At 26.6% G+C, this 18179-nt stretch overlaps 1 protein-coding gene across 3 annotated transcripts; it reads right to left on the minus strand.

Annotated features, from left to right (window-relative positions):
• Positions 1-1546: 1546 nt before the first annotated feature.
• LOC112683324 (G protein-coupled receptor kinase 1) lies at positions 1547-16741 on the minus strand. 3 transcript variants are annotated; one of them, XM_025554317.1, is made up of 17 exons: positions 15411-16741; positions 10048-10124; positions 9852-9928; positions 6873-6974; positions 6351-6425; positions 6230-6291; positions 6112-6163; positions 5841-6032; positions 5548-5713; positions 5341-5482; positions 5107-5281; positions 4769-4881; positions 4487-4649; positions 4253-4421; positions 3926-4179; positions 3610-3774; positions 1547-1649 (listed from the first exon to the last, which is right to left on the minus strand). In XM_025554317.1, exons 1-16 carry the CDS (start codon positions 15521-15523, stop codon positions 3622-3624), a joined length of 2085 nt encoding a protein of 694 aa, XP_025410102.1. In that variant the 5' UTR covers positions 15524-16741; the 3' UTR covers positions 1547-1649; positions 3610-3621. The 3 variants fall into 3 exon arrangements, with proteins under 3 accessions (XP_025410102.1, XP_025410104.1, XP_025410103.1); XM_025554319.1 differs by having other exon boundaries at positions 4769-4869; positions 15411-15523; XM_025554318.1 differs by lacking the exon at positions 1547-1649 and having other exon boundaries at positions 3155-3774; positions 15411-15523.
• Positions 16742-18179: the final 1438 nt, after the last annotated feature.

Consider the following 18179-nt stretch of genomic DNA (forward strand, 5'->3'; position numbering starts at 1 on the left):
CATTTAGCAAACGTTATTTATAATGTCACTGATTATAGAAGGATTTCTCTGATCATCACAATCATGGGAGAATTCTTATAGTAAATGTCCTGTTGTTGGTACGATGAAGATGAATTTTACGACATTCATTATAATTTTCTTAATAACTACAAAAATAAAAAATAAAGACAAATTTTACAACACTAACTTTTAACGAAATTGACTTAATTTTTTTGTCACAACTAATGAAATAATAATTTTAGAGTTTTGAAATTTTGACTGAACAATTAATCATAGTTAGCGTTAAATGGTATAGTTATCAAAAGATTACAGTTTTGTTTTTTATGTTGTAGGTGAAAACTTTATTTGTAATGATTAATATAATTTAAAATAATTAAAGTAACTTTATAACTTATTATAATTAGATATAGTTTGAAAATCAAGTAATATTTATAATTGTATCCTTTATATCATCCTGTTCACAACTTAGTAATCTATAATTTACAAAAATTCTAAATTTTCTATTATTAAATTTGAAAAAGTACATAATTGTTTAGGCAATTCATGGATATAAGCCAAAATTCCCAAGGGATATATTTACTTTATTTAGTATTTATTTGCCAATATATATACTTTTACTAAAGGAAGAATTTAAAATTTGCTTGCAAAATGTACAATTTATTTAAAACTTTGTATAAAATCCAGTATGACATTTTTTACTCAGTCTTGAATATACTTCTATAAATATGTTGGAAATTGGAATAGTTCCAAGGATTTAAAGATTTTGGAAATACCTGCAAAAGTTTATGGCAGTTTATATAGTATTTCAAAAAATACACAACATTTTGGACCAACTCCAAGCTGTGATTGAATAAAATACATCACTTAGACAAGATGAACAATGGATAAACAGAAAAGGATCTGAGGTTTACATTGTTATACAGTATTTCACAACAAAATATAAAAATTCCCTAAAATACAATTTAGGTGTGTACATTTAATGGGATTTATTGCATTACACTTTTATACATAAGTTTTTGTTTAAATATTTATTTTAACTCTAAACAATAATTATACATAATTGGGTGATCAAGTCATATAAAGTTTTTTTTTTTTTTTTTAGACTAAACTATTTTCATACAATCTTAATTAATCTGATATAAAAGCAATCGCGTCTAAATAAATCATGTAAAATATATTAGATATGTAATATCCAAGTATTACAATGTTCATTAAATTAAAACGCGTGTACACAAGATGTTAAAATGTATAATTTATTACAATGGAGTTGCAATGCTAATTAAAATCATAAAAATTATTATGTTCACAGTAATACATACTAGGTTAAATTAATAAATAATATAAATCATAACAAAATAATAATTATAATTATAATAATAATAATGATAAATATAAATAATAGGTACAATAAAATAAATAAAGTAACAAAAGATATAAAAAATTTAAATGAATTAACAATAAAATAATACTTTTTATTTATTAATTTTAATAAAATAACAATAAAAAGAACAATAAATTGGCAGAATATTAACAATTAAACCATTGTAATTATTTTCAAATATATTACTTCCATCTCTCTAATGATCATTAAAATTTAATTATATTGAGATTATTATTGATTTGAGGTGATGACAAACGGTGTACACTGTCTAAATGTGATTAAAAAAACAGAAATAATTTGTTTGAAAACAATGATCATATAAAATACAGTGGAGAAAATAGTAAGTTAAAAGCAATTTATTATTTCACATTAAACCCAATTAGGCCTAAATCAATTTTTTTATATAATGTTAAATTAATTCAATATTATATTAAAATTATTTAAATTGGTAATTTGCCTACTCTTCTTGACTAGGATATATAATATTTACAAGTTTTTATAATATTTATGATACGGGCAATTTTATTTTGTTTTTTAAATGTATTTACAAATCTTGTTGGCCACAATATTGTAATAGATATATATATGTATATATATATATATATATTTGTTTGATTGTCAACATTAGAAAAGAAAAATAATGTAGTTGGCATAAGAAATTTATATTGTATAATAGTTATACTTTAAATATTTGGCTTAATAATTAATTAATTAATTTAAATAATATTTTCTTATTTTATGCATACTATATTATTGATGTGGTGCAACACAGTGACAAATTGGAGTTCTAAAATTTTAACAGAGATCAAACTAAAAAGGAAATAATAAGATTTTTTTTTGCATTTTAACACATCGAAATTATCAGTCTTGTTATAAATACAATTGGATGACTTCATAAGTCAAAAAGTGAATACTTAAAAGTAAAACCACTTTTATGTATTCTAATTTATTATGGTACAAAAGTAATAGAGAAACCAGAATTGAATTAATATGCATTATATAACGACTAAACATTATTTTAATTTAGCCAAAATTGTTTCATCATTTGAAGATACAGACAAGTGAAAATATATTTCTAACAAAATTTATATAACAACTGCATATTATTGGAGAAGAAATTGTTTTTAGGTTTACACATTTTATGATATAAAAGAAATGAACGATGATAAACAATTTTTAGTCATTAAATCTACTTAAGAAGTTTGTCATGAGTTGGTTCAATGGCTAATACTAAATAGATTATATTTACAACTGAAAGGCTGTTAATTTACATTGTATAATATTATTTCCATTCAATTCAAGCTACATTATACAATACAACAAAGAACCTTCATTTGATCTTAAATATTTATGTATTTTCTTCTTTTGCTTTCATTCAACAACTATTACAAGATAATAAAATGTATATATTATGATTAATTGTTTTAATTTTGATTTTTAATCTAAGAATAACTAGATTTTTAAACATTTTAGAATTTTCGAGTATTTTTGTAAATGTAACATGAAAATTATGTTTGATCTATGATATTTATTGCAACAGTACAATATTTTAAAATAAAAATTAAAATAGTAAAATATAAAAAATATTTTACGTATTTAGATATATTTTATTGCATATTAATAATCTTATCTTTTTACAACATTAAGTATGAATAATTTAATGATGGCTTTTTTTCTTTCAAATGTATAATTAAGAAATACATAATCACAATCAATCAGTTATGGATTCAATATTACTTAGGTGAAATTATTAACTGACATTAGAAAAGAAAATGAAAAAATAAAAATATGTATTTACAATAGAACATTTCACGTACAATACATGATTGTTGATTTGATATTATAGGCTTTTATGGTACCCAATATCAAAAACACTGTAATGTCCCGTGTATTCCTTTTTAAATTTTGGTCTTTAGCTATGCACTGTCTACACAATGTCTTTAGTAATTCTGTATGTATTAGAAAAAATTGTACTAAAAAATTATAAAATGTATAAAAAATAGTATATTATTACATTCATCTACACTATCCATTCTCTATACAATAACAAGAAATAATGAAACACCACAGTCTTATAAAGTAGCGTTACACTAACCTTAGCCAATGAAATAAGAATTAAGTAAAATTCAACAAAATATGTAGATAGAGAAGGAGATAGATAAGCATATTTTATTATAAATAATAAAGAAGCATTGAGATTCATTAAAGAGATTTGTTTAACCTAATACCTTATCATGTAACTAATTGCCATTAGTGTTAGTTGTAGATGTCAAAGGATCAGCTTCTTCTTGTATGAACATTTTGCCAGGTTTTTTTAATTTTTTCAACAGATCATGTGTAGATTTATGGGTGGAACGTAATGACAATGCCCATTCTTTTAAGCCAATTTCATCCTATAATTTAAATTTATGATATCAATTAGAACATAATTAATTGTATAGAGCCAATCAAAACCTCAAAGCAATTTAACAATTATTTAAGTAGCAACTGTATTTCTACAATGCACATTATTCATTACTTTTAATAAGTTTAAATTACACTTACACTATTGGTGAGTACTAGTTTGCCATCTTTTCCATCCTTCATACGTAATACAATACATTGTTCATTTTTTACAATCACTAATTCTGGACTGACTTCCAATACTTGGTCTAACGTGATCACCTCAGTTTTTACTGAACCCGAATCAGAATGCAACTCTAATCGATTAGGGTATAGCTTAGCATACCTTGTTTGCCATGCAGATGCAAATGGCCCTCCCAATTTTTTAATATATCCATGAAGAATACAATCAGATTCTAAAGAGGAATAAAATAACAATACATCAATATTGAATAACATTTAATTATATAAATTATTAAACAATCATACCTTCTTCATTGTGTTCATTGAATTTCTTCTGTCTAGATTTTCTTTTTTGATCAGCTTTATCAGCCTCTGCATTCACTGTTTCAAATACTGTTTCAGCAACTTCATTTTGCCATCTTTCAGATATAGTTATAGAAAAGTTCTTATAGAGTTCTTGATCAGCATCAGTTAACTTTAATTACAAACATCCAAATAAATAATATTGCACAAGTTTCAACTGTTAAAATAACTATTTACTTTTATGCCTTTAGTGTCTTCTTCGTCAAACGAGCCAATATCAAAGGCATCAGCAGCATTCACTTCACCTCTAGGAGGTATAAGAGGTGGCGTATACTTTTGCAAATATACTTGTTGCCAGTCAAGTCCAGCAAAAAATAGATGTTCTTTTAATTCATCTGACCTATATAATTATAAGTATAATTATAATTATACATTCATATATATATATTATATGCACATGTGTAAAAGAAAAATCAATATTTTTATTTATTTAAACTACATTAGTATACAATATTTTACCCTCTTCCTCGACATCCAATTCTTTCATTTATATCACGTTGTAAAAGACCTTCTAAAAGATCTTTTAAACTTTTTGAAAAAGAATCTGGAAGTTCTACATTCTGCAACATAAACTGTTTTTGTTAATTTGAATTAACAAAATTAACAAATACATATTTAATTATATAATAAATGTAATAGTTGTAATATTGCTTAATAATTTAAAATATATTTTATATCAAAAATTTAATTTAAAATTATTTATAATAAATATTATTATTTGTATGAATTAATAGAATATTCAAAATATGAGTAAAAATGGAATAAAATATTTAAATAAAAGGTTTGAAAAAAAATACCATTGTTAGGGTCATTCGATCAATCTCATGTTTGTCCTTGGTTTTGTGTTGTCTAAATGGACTGTGACCTTTAAGTAGTTTGTACAACATACAACCAAAAGAAAACCAATCTGCACTTGAATCATAAGCAGTTCCTTTTGATAACACTTCTGGAGCCATGTAACCATGTGTTCCCCTAAACATGAAATATAAATGAATATGTAAATTTAACACAAAAAGTGTTATTTTACTTACACACTAGCATGTGGTTTCTTTTTAGAAAAATCACACGCTAAACCTAAATCTGATATTCGTACATGTCCATATTCATCTAATAGTATGTTAGCTGGTTTTAAGTCTCTGTAGACAATAAATCGTCTATGCATATGTTCTAAGCCTAATTAAAAAAATATTTTAGTAATTCATATATTTTTAAATTTAAATTTTATATTTTTTATTTACCTAAAATTACTTCAGCAGCATAGAACTTCATATCATGTTCATTAAACACACCATGTTGTGCTAAATGATAATGTAAATCACCACCGTGCATAAGGTCTAATATGAAACAGAGTTTATCAGGGGTATGAAATGCATATGTCATACAAACAATAAAAGGACAGTCCACCTATCAGATAAAGTTAAACAAAAAATAACTGAAATTAATATTTATTTACTTAAAAACAATAAGACACATATTTTTTTTATTAATTTTTATATCTTATGCTCTATATAACTAATATGAACATAATTACCCCGGTACTGACTAGAGACAACATTATACGTTCATTCAAGGCAAGAGTTTCTCCTTGTTTCATTTTTATTCGTTTTTTGTCAAGACATTTCATAGCATACATTTTTCCAGTATCAGCTTTTCGACAACCATAAACTTCGCCAAAACCACCTCTACCAATTATACGATGAACACTAAAATCGTTCATTGTCAACTAATATAAAAAAGTATTCATTTATTAAGTATTCATTTCATATAATATATATTCTATAATATAATTAAATATAATTTACCGAAATATTAAGCTCTAGATTTTTCCACTGACAAAATCTTGTATATTTATCACTAGTTAAGAAAGTATCAATAATTAAAATACACATATACACTTTAATATTCATATAATTAATATACCTTTCTAGAAATTTTTTAAAAGGTTCTTCTCGAAGGTGATTGAATATTACTTTAATATAAGGCTAAAAATTAAAATAATATAAATTAGTACAAAATATTTTAATTTAAAAATTTAATTTACTTCAAATAAATTAACAGGCACTTCATTCTTCATCAAATATTTTTGAACATGAGCGACAGCATCTTTTGGGTAATTCTAAAAATATAATATATTTATATATAACATATAATATAAATTAATTAAAAAAAAAAAGATATGAAAAACTGGATACTTTTATATTTTCATAAAATGTTTACTATGTCGAAAAATAACAATATTAAAATTATAAGACAATTATTTTACAAGAAAAAAAAATTAAAAGTGAAAAGCATATTAGTTATGATAGGTTGATGACAGTATTCGTAGCAATGATAAAATAAATAATTTAAAGAATGGCTATAGAATTACAATTTAAATATGTTAATATTATGAAAATATAGAAAAAGTATTAGAATAAAAAAAAAATCAGTAGAAAAGAGATTAGTATCAGTTTGATAGTAAAAACATAAATAATATATTATTAATGTATTAGGATAATTTAGATAATTATATATAATTACCAATTAGATAATTGGTAGCAGAAGTAAATAAATATTTACTTACATGAGTATGTGACAAAAGTTCTTTCATAATATAATTATCATAGATGCCTCTAGCTAATTTTCTTCTCTCATCAAGTGGTTCTAATTTTTCATACCGTTTTATCTAAAACAAAATAAAATACTATTTTTGATGTTCATCTAATATCAAAAAGATCTAAACATTATCAAGATTTGATTTAAATGAGGTAAATTTTTATTTTTAAGAAGTACTAAGAAGAAAATTCTAATAACTACTTTCAAAATATCTTTGTTTGCTTACAAATTTATGAACAAAACAATATTAAAACCCTACATCAGAGGTTTCCAAACTTTTTTTCCCCATAGACCACGTGCCAATTTTTTCCATTTTCGTAGACCCCTAAAACTAAATGCTTACAAACTCATCTAAGTGTTTTTCATAACTAACAAGGAACTGCTCACCTGAATAGGCTTTATTATAGGCATTTTTTTTTTTTAAATAAAAAACGTGTTATTTTTAATAATACCCTTATTTCTTTAATAAGGAAAATATTAAAATCAATTTTTTAGTAATTAAAACGATAAAAAATGTAAATTAAATATAATAACATAGAAAAAAAATCAAGGTTGGTGTTAAAAAAATGTATGTTTAATGGGAAGGATAAGCCTGATGCTTTGATAGTAAATTTTCAATATTTGGCTTCAAATTAGTCAGGTTTAACCTCAAATCTCCTCTATCAGTAATTTCCAATTTATTTCTTTTTTTTTTATAAGAAGATTGACAACTGTGCTGAAACCTTTTTCCATGTAGTATGAAGACGGAAAATCTATCAAAAACTTTCTTGCGATTCTCCATAAAGCAAGAAAAGTAACAGGTCTCTGAAGCCAATACCCATTTCTAAATTGTACCTTAAGTTCATCGTTAGTACTTATTCCGATCAGTTCTTGTAAGTTCTTCTAGCACACATATTTTTCGTAAAAATTACGACATACATTTTTGACTTATAACTTTCGTGAACCTCTATTTACACATGATGCACCCTCAATTTTTTTTTTCGTTGACATAGACCCCTAAAAAATCCGAATTGACCCCAGGGATCGATATGGACCACTTCGGGAACCTGTGCTTTACATTAACCTAAAAATGATAATTTTGTAAATACTTACGGTTTTTTTTTTGTTCACTGTTTATTATTTGTATACTTGTGGTTTGTATTAAAAATAATTCAAAATGCATATAAATGAAATAACAAAATTCAAAAAACATTTTATTGTAAATAATATAAATTTTTCTAACAACTACAATTATATAATTAATCAAATTTTAATTTTTTAGATTCTGTTCTAAATGAGTATCATTAACTTTTACTAAGTATTATAATTGTTCATAGACAATTAGTATAATACTTATTTAGAACAGAACCTAAAAAGTTAAAATTTAAAATTTGCTCGATAATATAATTGCAATCGCTAGAAAAAATTTATATTATTAATAATAAAATGTCTTTTGAACTTTGTTAATTTGTTTTTATGCATTTCAAATTAGTTTTAATACAAACTACAGGCATATATATATACAATGAACAATAAACAAAAAAAGAAAACTTAATACACATGCCTGACTAAAGTCATTGACAATTTATATAGATAGCCACTGTAGGCGTGTTTACAGTGTAAAAAGGTCACTTATTAAAGTTACACGAGAAGATGATGACAGGGACTGTTTCAAAACAAATCCACTTGACCAGAAAGCTCAACCTATATTCATGATAAAAAATGTCAGTCTTTTGCACCCCCTATTATCTTGTATTTTGCTTTAGACTGTCATATATAATTTCAAATAATAGTTCTAGTAAATAGCAGTTCTAGACATTTTTTATATGTAGCTGATGAAAATATGCAGGGATTATGAAAACTTATAATTTAACTCTGGTATATATCTCTTGTCATTTTGATGAGTTGTAAGTGATATTTTTAGGTTTTATTCATGCATATTTTCTATTACTAAATAAAAAATTGTATAACACTGAAAACGTAATCAAAATAAATTCTTACAAAAATAACTTTATAAATTATAAGAAATTGATATTCATAGTATCAGGCCCATAACCAGACATAATCACCAGGTGGGAAAAACCAAATTTTAGGAGGGAGCCATTAGAAAAAAACAATATAGTGTTACATAATAACATAATATACCACTGCATAGTACATATGCACATTAAATACTTGTTAGGGGTGAGGGGGCAACCATTAGGTCTAAGGGGGTAATGGTCCCTTTGCTCTTCTGTGGCTACGCTCCTGCATAATTTAAGTATATTATTAAAATTTTTAAATCACCATAATCTTAGATTTTTCTAATTTATTACATTTGTTTTTAAATAGTTAGATTATATTTAACTAGAATATAAGTTTAACCAACAGATTCTACATGCAATTTTGTTTTTTTTGTAAAACAATCTTTAAATAATAAAACCATATAATTTAAATTTCTGTATGGTAACTTCAGTGAAAATAAGTCAAACTCATACTTAATAATAAAAGTAAATTTATGTGAAGGGTTTAGGGTTAGTATTTAAATATAATGAAGTAATCCAATAATCTTTCATTTTTTGAAATTTTTTTTTTTAATAAGTATAATTAGATTTAATCTATAATAAGCATTTTACTATAAATACATTAGTGACATGTTGAACAGTAATACTTTGAAAAAATTAATTTTCTACTTCTATTAAAGTAATTTTGACTGTTTCTAAACAATTCAAAAAATACTTCAAAATATAATTAATTATTTTGATGACTTCAATATTTAATATTAAAGCAGAAAAATCAAATTTAATTATAATTAAGACTATAGGAGGAAAATAATAGTTTTTCTTATCATATTAGGATATCTTTTATAATAATAAATATTTTTATAACTTCAAAATTTGATAGTTCTTATTATTAATTAAGTCTACTAAATTAACTTTTTTAATTATTTTATTACTCTATAAATATAATAATTTATAATAAACGTTACCTCATCATAAAATTTGATTTCAGGTATTTGCTCATCTTCTGGTAGATGTTCACAAAAATCTTTGAATAACAAATAACCTAAATTACAAAAACCATTAAAAATACATTGATCAATTTATTTGTAGGAAAAATATTTTGATACTTAGGGTTAATGAGTAGTAAGTATATAATAAGTAATAATATATTTCTAGAATTACCTAAGACTTGATTGAAGATTTTATCAAAATTAACTTCTTCTTTTTTTTCAAGGTATTTATGCATAACACTTCGAACACTGTAAATAGAACATTTAATTTTTATTAAAACAGTATTTTATATAATTGGGATATAATAGAATAGTATAGAATTTTTAATCATAATGTTTGGATTAGAAGGATTTTCTTTGTAACAACTTTATCTTACTTCAAAAATAAAATTATATTTTCCTATTGGATCTCATTTTCCTGTTAAATTTTTCAACAATACGCAACATTTAAATTTAACTAATTTTAATTTGTATGAAAAATTCTTCCATCTAAAAATAACAATAAAGATACTTCTTTAATTTAAGTATCTAAGTGATTATTTTAATAGTAATTTACTAATATAAATACTTTATTTATAATTTCTAAATTAAATTAACTAGGTAGAATAATATTGGTAATGGTATTGTAATTTTTTAGTACAGTGGTTCTCAACCTGGGGGGACGCCCCTCTAGGGAGGCATGACAAAATTTCAGAGAGGGCGTGAAAATGTTGAAAAAAAAACACGAAAAATGAAAACGTTGCCGATTTCTATGCCGTGCTGTGCCGCTGTGTTGGTCGATTTTCTTTTTTTATGCAAATAAATTAATTTAATATTAAAAAAACGTCATTGAATTTGTATTCTTATTAATCCAATTATCAATGTTAAAGCAGGGACTGGTACCTTCAAGTTTTTACGGTTCCAGTTCTCAATTATTTTATTAAAAGGTTCGGGTTCGGGTTGTTGAAAAATAAAAAATAAGGGTTTGAGTTCGGGTTCTAAATAAAAAATATTTTAAAATTTATTCCGTAATTATTATATATATGGCAATAAGTATTTTTTGACAGCTATATAGTAATGTATAATATTATAGTATTATAATAAAGTAATTAAGTAAGAAATAAATAAGAAAATATGCAAAATAAAATTTCATTTTTAAACTCATTATGTTGTGATTCAAACGTGTATCTATAATAATAAATAATAATAATTTATTTGGCCAAAAATAGAATTTACACATGTTTAAAAGGCACCCATCAAAAAGTTATACAATGTAGTATACTAAATTATTAAATACATTTTTAATTTAAAATAATATGTCTTACTGTTCAGTATAAATTTAAAACCAAAATTGATTAATATGCTTCCATTGTGATCCTACTATTCTTTTTCCATTTACAAAATAAATGTAAAATCTACCACTAAAAAATATAATAAAGTTTAAATAAAATATTTTTTTCAGTATTCTTAACATAATTATAAATTAATAACAAAAATAATTTATTTAAACAGATGATGCATTTTAAATGTTGTTTATTCAAACTAGTCTTTAAATTGTATGTATTTTTGATAGTTATAAAAAGGATTTTTATAAAAATAATCTCCATTATTATCTTTTATTTTTACTATTATATTATATTATAAACAGACACACATATACAGAAGTATTATTTTATTTCTTTTACCTCATAAACTAAGAGATATAATACTAGAAACAACAATTTTACTATGGTTACAAAATCAAAATAATTGTATATTTTGTACACAATCTTTTATTGTATCTATAAACTGGTACTCGTAATACATAATATTATTATTAAACATTATGTAATGAGGAGATAGTGAATGATAAGTAATCATTTTATAAACAAATAATTGACACTATCGATAGAATGTAGTCAGTCATGCAATAACTAACCAAATTAATAGACTATTTTATAAGTTTATAATCTGAGACTCAAAACAATAAATAATCAGTTACAAAAATAATATTTTAGAATTTAAACCTGTATAGAAATTCAAGTCTATGATTATCCTGATTTATATGATATGCAACAGTAAGAATATATTAATAATTTTCCTAAGTAGAAATTATAGTTCAAATGCTTTATTTTTAAAAATAAAAGTTTATAATAGGTACCTAATTTGAAATATTTTTTAATTAAGAGTATTGAGGTGTTACCTATTTTTATACTTGATACTTGTATATTCCTAATTTATAATTTCCATACCTTAACTTTTGAATTTTAAGAGCTAAAGAAAAATATGAGTTCAAAACATTTTCAATATTTGAAAATTGATTTGAAAACTTTTAGACAAAATAATATGTATGAAAAAATAGTGCTAAAAAAATAATTGATATGAAGCACCTATAGGAAAAAGAGAAGGTTACAGTAATTTTCTATAATATAAATATAAGTTTTACTAACTATATTGTCATCTAAACTTAATGATAACAACAATATATAGTTTGATATTAATAAATACATGCAGCATGCATAAATTAAGAAACATAATCTAAAACATAGTATAAGTTAACAACTAATTAAGGTATATAATACAAATATAAAGTTATAATTTTCAGTCGAAAGCTCCAATTAAATAATGACCATTGATTTTTGTTCTATCGTAAATTGTCATTTTAATCTTTACAATAATATAAAATAACTCATTTGAAGTATGTTTGTACAATTAATTTTTTGTTAATCAAAAACTATTAATAGTATTTATAAAAAAAAAATCCTAATTTATAATAGGTAAAAAGAAAATTGTTATAACAAATTACTTAATCTAAAAATTAATTAATGTTGATATGGTGATAAAATATAAAATACATTAAAATTATTCAGTTAAGGACATACCTAAAAGAAAATATATCTAGTATATATTAGTACCTATACACCAAAATAATTATTGTAGTATAATAATAAATAAACTATTTTTAATCTAGATATGTAATAATTAATAATAATAAAAAATGGTTATTATTATTGTAATTTAATTATATATTTGATAAATATTCACATTATGCAATCACTTTAGTATTAAATGTATGCCTACAAATAATGAGATGTAGATACTAGCACTAATTTAGATAAGGAAATACATATATGAGAGAACAAAAAAAAATAAGAATACAGACTCTGGTAAATTACCTATCAAAGAGTATCAAAACTATAGATATTAGCATCTATATCCATGAACAAATGTAAAAAAAAAAAAAAAAAATATAGAATAATTTATTGTTGGGGTTAAATACACTTTGAACAATTTTAATCAAAAATAAGACCGAAAGTAATATATTATATTGAAAAATGCATAGACATTAATTAAAAGCTATTTAACTTATTCAATTCACATAATTAATCTACTATCTGCTCGACTATCCAGTAGTGAAAACAATAATAATAGTTGGCATAAATCATTATTTGTTTTATTAATATGAAATGTAAGAATCAATTGCATTTCATAATTATGCTATTGAAATGAAATCGGCTAAGTTCTTAAATACTATAGGACATATTTAAATGTTTACACAACTATACTTTGTACAGTGCAAAATAAAATTATGTCCAATTAAAATATATTACTTTTTCATTATTAATTAATTTTATGTAAGAGACAATTGCATTTCATAACTATACTAGTGAAATGAAATCGGCTGAGCTCCATATTAATATAGGACAATATTTTAACATTTGTTTTAACTCTACAAAAACAAATGTACTAAAAATAAATTAAGTCCATCTTATAAAATAATGGTAGTAAATAAAACAGAAGGTTTAACTAAAAAAAGTAAAATTCTTAGTAGGAGATCATATACAAACATAATTATAGGTTGAGTTTAAGTATTTTTCATATAAAAATTAATTACTCAAGGATATTATTATTCAGTGTTTAATATTAATTATAATAATAATAATATTCTAAATTAATATAATTTAAAATAACATTAACTTGTTGATAACTAATCAATAAATATTGAAAATACAATTTAAAGGATTGATCATAGACTCTACTCAATTCATCATTATTTCTAACGTCTATCAGTAGCTACCCATTCCAGAAATTCTCATTATACTCAGGAAACATAGGTTAAGCAAATATATAAATATTATAATTAAATTTTAAATCAAGTAGGTAAATAAAGTTATTTTTAACTACTTTTTGTGTAAAAAAGATACTTTTTAGTTTTACAATAATAATTGCATATAAATATAATCAATTCAATTTTTAATAACATAAATTACAAGATTGTTTAGACACAACATAATAATAAATGTTTTTCACACAGTAAAATATAAGTACGTAGGACATGTATTTAAACCTAAATAAATTAAATCTAATTTTTTTTGTAATTAAAAAACCTTGATGGTTTTCAGGCAGATACAACGGGGGTTATAGGGGCTGAGGCTCCTATTTAGACATTAGGTAGAACCATATCGGACGTAGATACTTTAAGTATTTAAAAATTAGATGTAAAAAAAGACTGTACAAATCAACATGTGCAACAAATTATGGAAGTAATTCACTTCACTGCCTCCCTTTTTTTAATTTCTAGATCTACACCTGACTGTCTCTTTAAAGTAATTAAATAATAAAATGCTTTCATTACATCTTAATACATCTTCTTTAAATACAATTTTCAATAGATTTAGGCATTAAGAAAATGATTCATATAAAAACTTTATAATTATTAACAGATGTAATTACAATTATATAGCTATAGGTAACTAAGAACATTACAAAATATCATCATTGATAATAAATCATAATTGCTAAGTTTTATGTTATATTGTATATAAAATTAAAAAGAAACATTAATTTTAATCACTTGAAAACCCAGCAGATAAACTTTCATTTTATAACAATTAATGATTGATATAACTCTTTTTCAAGGGATACAAATAGTTTTAAAATGTAACACACATGACATAGAATGTTAATAAAATGTTGTCTGTCATCCTACTAAACATTGGATTAGGTAATAAAAATTATAGTTAAATTTAATTTAAAAAATGCAAACTTTATGAAGTTAATAGGATTCTCAATCGAATATTAATGCTTTTTTAACACTTGGATGTTTTACTAAAAAATCAAAAAATCAACTGTGCTTAAGATACATTCTTCCTTTTTTATATTTGCCTTATATCAACAGGCATATCTACATTGTAATAAGTATTGTATATTATTCCTATATCATATTACATGCGCAAGATGAATATGGTGAAAACACTAATATCAAGATAATGCAATTGCAGCAATATTTCATAATAACTCATGATAATTATGATTCTGAAAAAGCCCTTGTAATGTTCACTTAGGACATAGAACTGAAGAAATTACTGTCGGGTATAAAGAAAAAAATTTATCGATGCAGTGTCAAATGAGCTTGTAGGTATATCGCACCATAATATGTTCACATAGGACAAAGTTTTAAAACTACAACACTCATAAGGGACGTTTATACCATATATACGACTCATATGATACGTATAGCAGGGAATTATAATTTAAATAATAATAATAATTACAATTTAAGGAAATCATTGTTACCTCGGGTCGGGTAAGACGATCTTTTTACTGGCTCTGGCCGCGGGAGTGCACTTGCTCTTCTCCATGGCCATTAGATAGCTGACATCGGCCAGCACGGCTTCCAGATCGGCCATCGTGCACGGCGGGTAGTTGACACGAAGAGAAGGGTGTCCGGTTGAACGAACTTTGTACGCGTTGACGACGAGGGGAAAACGAATCCCGATATTATATAATAATAAGTATAAGCCGTATGACGTCGGGCTACGAGGGGCAAGGAAATGAACAATAATAACAACAACGAGAACCAACACCACACACAACCTAGGCTACGACGATTGGCAGCCTAGACTCGGTGGAAACCATTATCACTTGGAAGGCTTCATCGTCGTTGCGTTCGTAATCATGGCAGCAGCGGCGACGGCCGCGATCCCGCAAACGTGACAACAGATCCGGTCACCCTCGTAGCCGTCATCGCAGCAATCGCAAGAACGGCCGTGTTCGTCGGACATGACGAAGACGACAATACGCCGACGACGACAGAGTCGTCGCGTCTCGCGTGCGGACCGTAGTTTTGGTCGGGTGGAAACGATATCGACGTGAACGAAAAGACCGAAGAAACGGACGACGGACGCTAGTAGTCACGCGGACTTGCCGCAGCAAGACGGATGGTATCGTTAAGTTTGTCGTCGTCGTTGTTGTTGTTATTGCCGCCGTGTTATGGTCGTCGTACGGGTATCAGTCACCTGGGCGACGACGACGACAACGGTCGCTTAACCGACGGCCGTACGTAACGCAAATCTAGGTCGTCGGCGCGCACATTACGTATCACACATAAGACACACACACACACATACATACGTATAAGACTTATAGACACACGCGCGCGCGCGCCTCGCGCATACACACACACACACACACACACACAATGTCTCGTAGTATAATGTAGTCGTAATAAACAGCGGGTGTACGAGAACAACGCGGAACAACGACAGTTGAGTGTAGTGGTCGGGTTCGTCACAGTAGTGGCCGAATAGTGACGACTAAGGTATTTTTTTATAGCTACTACTTCGCTCGTGGCCGCCGTCCCCGAGCCGCCTGCTGGTTGAGCGCTCCGGCTGATATGCCCGTGAGTGGTGTGTAACGTGTATATCTCTTTCGACGCCCGTCCGTCCCCGCCGCTCTTTCCTTGATATCACCTCCGCGACAAACGTGCGCGTGTGTGCGTTGGAGCGCTAATGCGCGCGCGCGCGCGCGCAAAAGCGTTTGTGCGTGTATGCGCCGACGTGCGTCGCCGTCCGCGAACCGTGAGTGTGCGTGCGAAACTGCGGACGGTGAAAGTGCGTGCGCGAGTGGTGCCGCCGCGTAAGTACGGTTAAACAACCACTACCACCACCGCCATCGTCACCGATCCGTCAGGTCGCGCCGCAAGTCTGTCGTTGCTGTTCATCCGTGTGTGCGTTTGTCGGCGGTTGTTTTCGCTTGTGCTGACATTACTGCAGAAGTGCAGCGGAATACAGCGGGGCGTACACGTATGGTTGGGGACGGGACGGTTACTGATAACGCGCGCGCGAAATCATTTTCGGGGTGGAAACACTTTGAATTGCAAATTTGCGTAACGTACATCCGTCGAAAGGACGAGACTAACTAATTTTTTCGCCGCGAAATGCATTTAGGCGCGGCTCCAAGGGAGAGGGCTCTCTGAGACCAAGGCTTTTCAAAAATTTTAATTTTAATATAATTTTTTCCTTGTAAACTGTAAAATCACGATTATTTAGTTATATACTTACCTAACAATTTAATTTTGCTTAAAAAACCATATTATGACAATAATATAAAGTGTGTATCATAATATAGGAACGTAGTCGGATTCTGTGTCTCAGTGCTAATTTTGGGAAACAACCATCATTAGTTAATACTTTAAATGCCCCCCCTCCCCTGGTAAGTCTTTGAAGCCGTACCTGAATGCGTCTCAATGGCCGGCCACTAATGCGCAGCGTCGGACATCCAAAGTCCATCGTCAGAAATTCTGACTCAGAATAATGTAAATAATACATTAGTCGAATCCCAAATATGTACAAATATTTTTACATTTAAACTGTGCGTGTAACTAAGCTTAAAGAGTTTTGTGAATTCATAATAGTAGAGTACAAAAATGTACTACAGCATGGTACCACACGATTTCTTTTCTTACTAGCAGCAATTGAAGTATCACAAATTGTTGAAGGTTTGAAAGCTATTGTTGCAGCCAAAATTTATGACTAATCCTAAAAAAATTTTTTTAATGATAAGTGAGGAGAATTTTTCTTATGGTTCGTTCATGGTTAACTTACTCCTTTTAATAACTCTATTCAAGTAGTGGAAAAAAACAATTCAAGAGCAACGGATGTAACAAATATTCTAACGAAATTGCAAAATAATATCCTGGAAATAAAGAATTAGGCGTAAAGAAGATCTTGAACACTTTAACTGACGGTGAATCCAGTATTTTGAAAATAGAAGAAGACTGAATTATTTTACGAACGATGTATGCTATACATACATTGCATATATTGGACCACGGGAAAAAAGTTTTGGTGATATATCTTCATTTCTTTGGGTAGATGAAAATGAAATTAAATGGAAGCATTTTTTAAAAGCTTCAGAAATCTTAAACGAGAGATTAAAAAAAATAAATTGTAACCCAAGATCAGCTTTTCGATGAAGTTGTATTAAAAATTGGTGTAGCTATTCTGTTATTGTAAAGAAAAGGATATGTTAGCTCCAAATCTAAAATTAATTTTACAGTATATC

This window comes from Sipha flava, unplaced genomic scaffold (genome assembly GCF_003268045.1).
Source record: "Sipha flava isolate LNK unplaced genomic scaffold, YSA_version1 224_pilon_pilon, whole genome shotgun sequence".
NCBI lineage: Eukaryota > Metazoa > Arthropoda > Insecta > Hemiptera > Aphididae > Sipha > Sipha flava.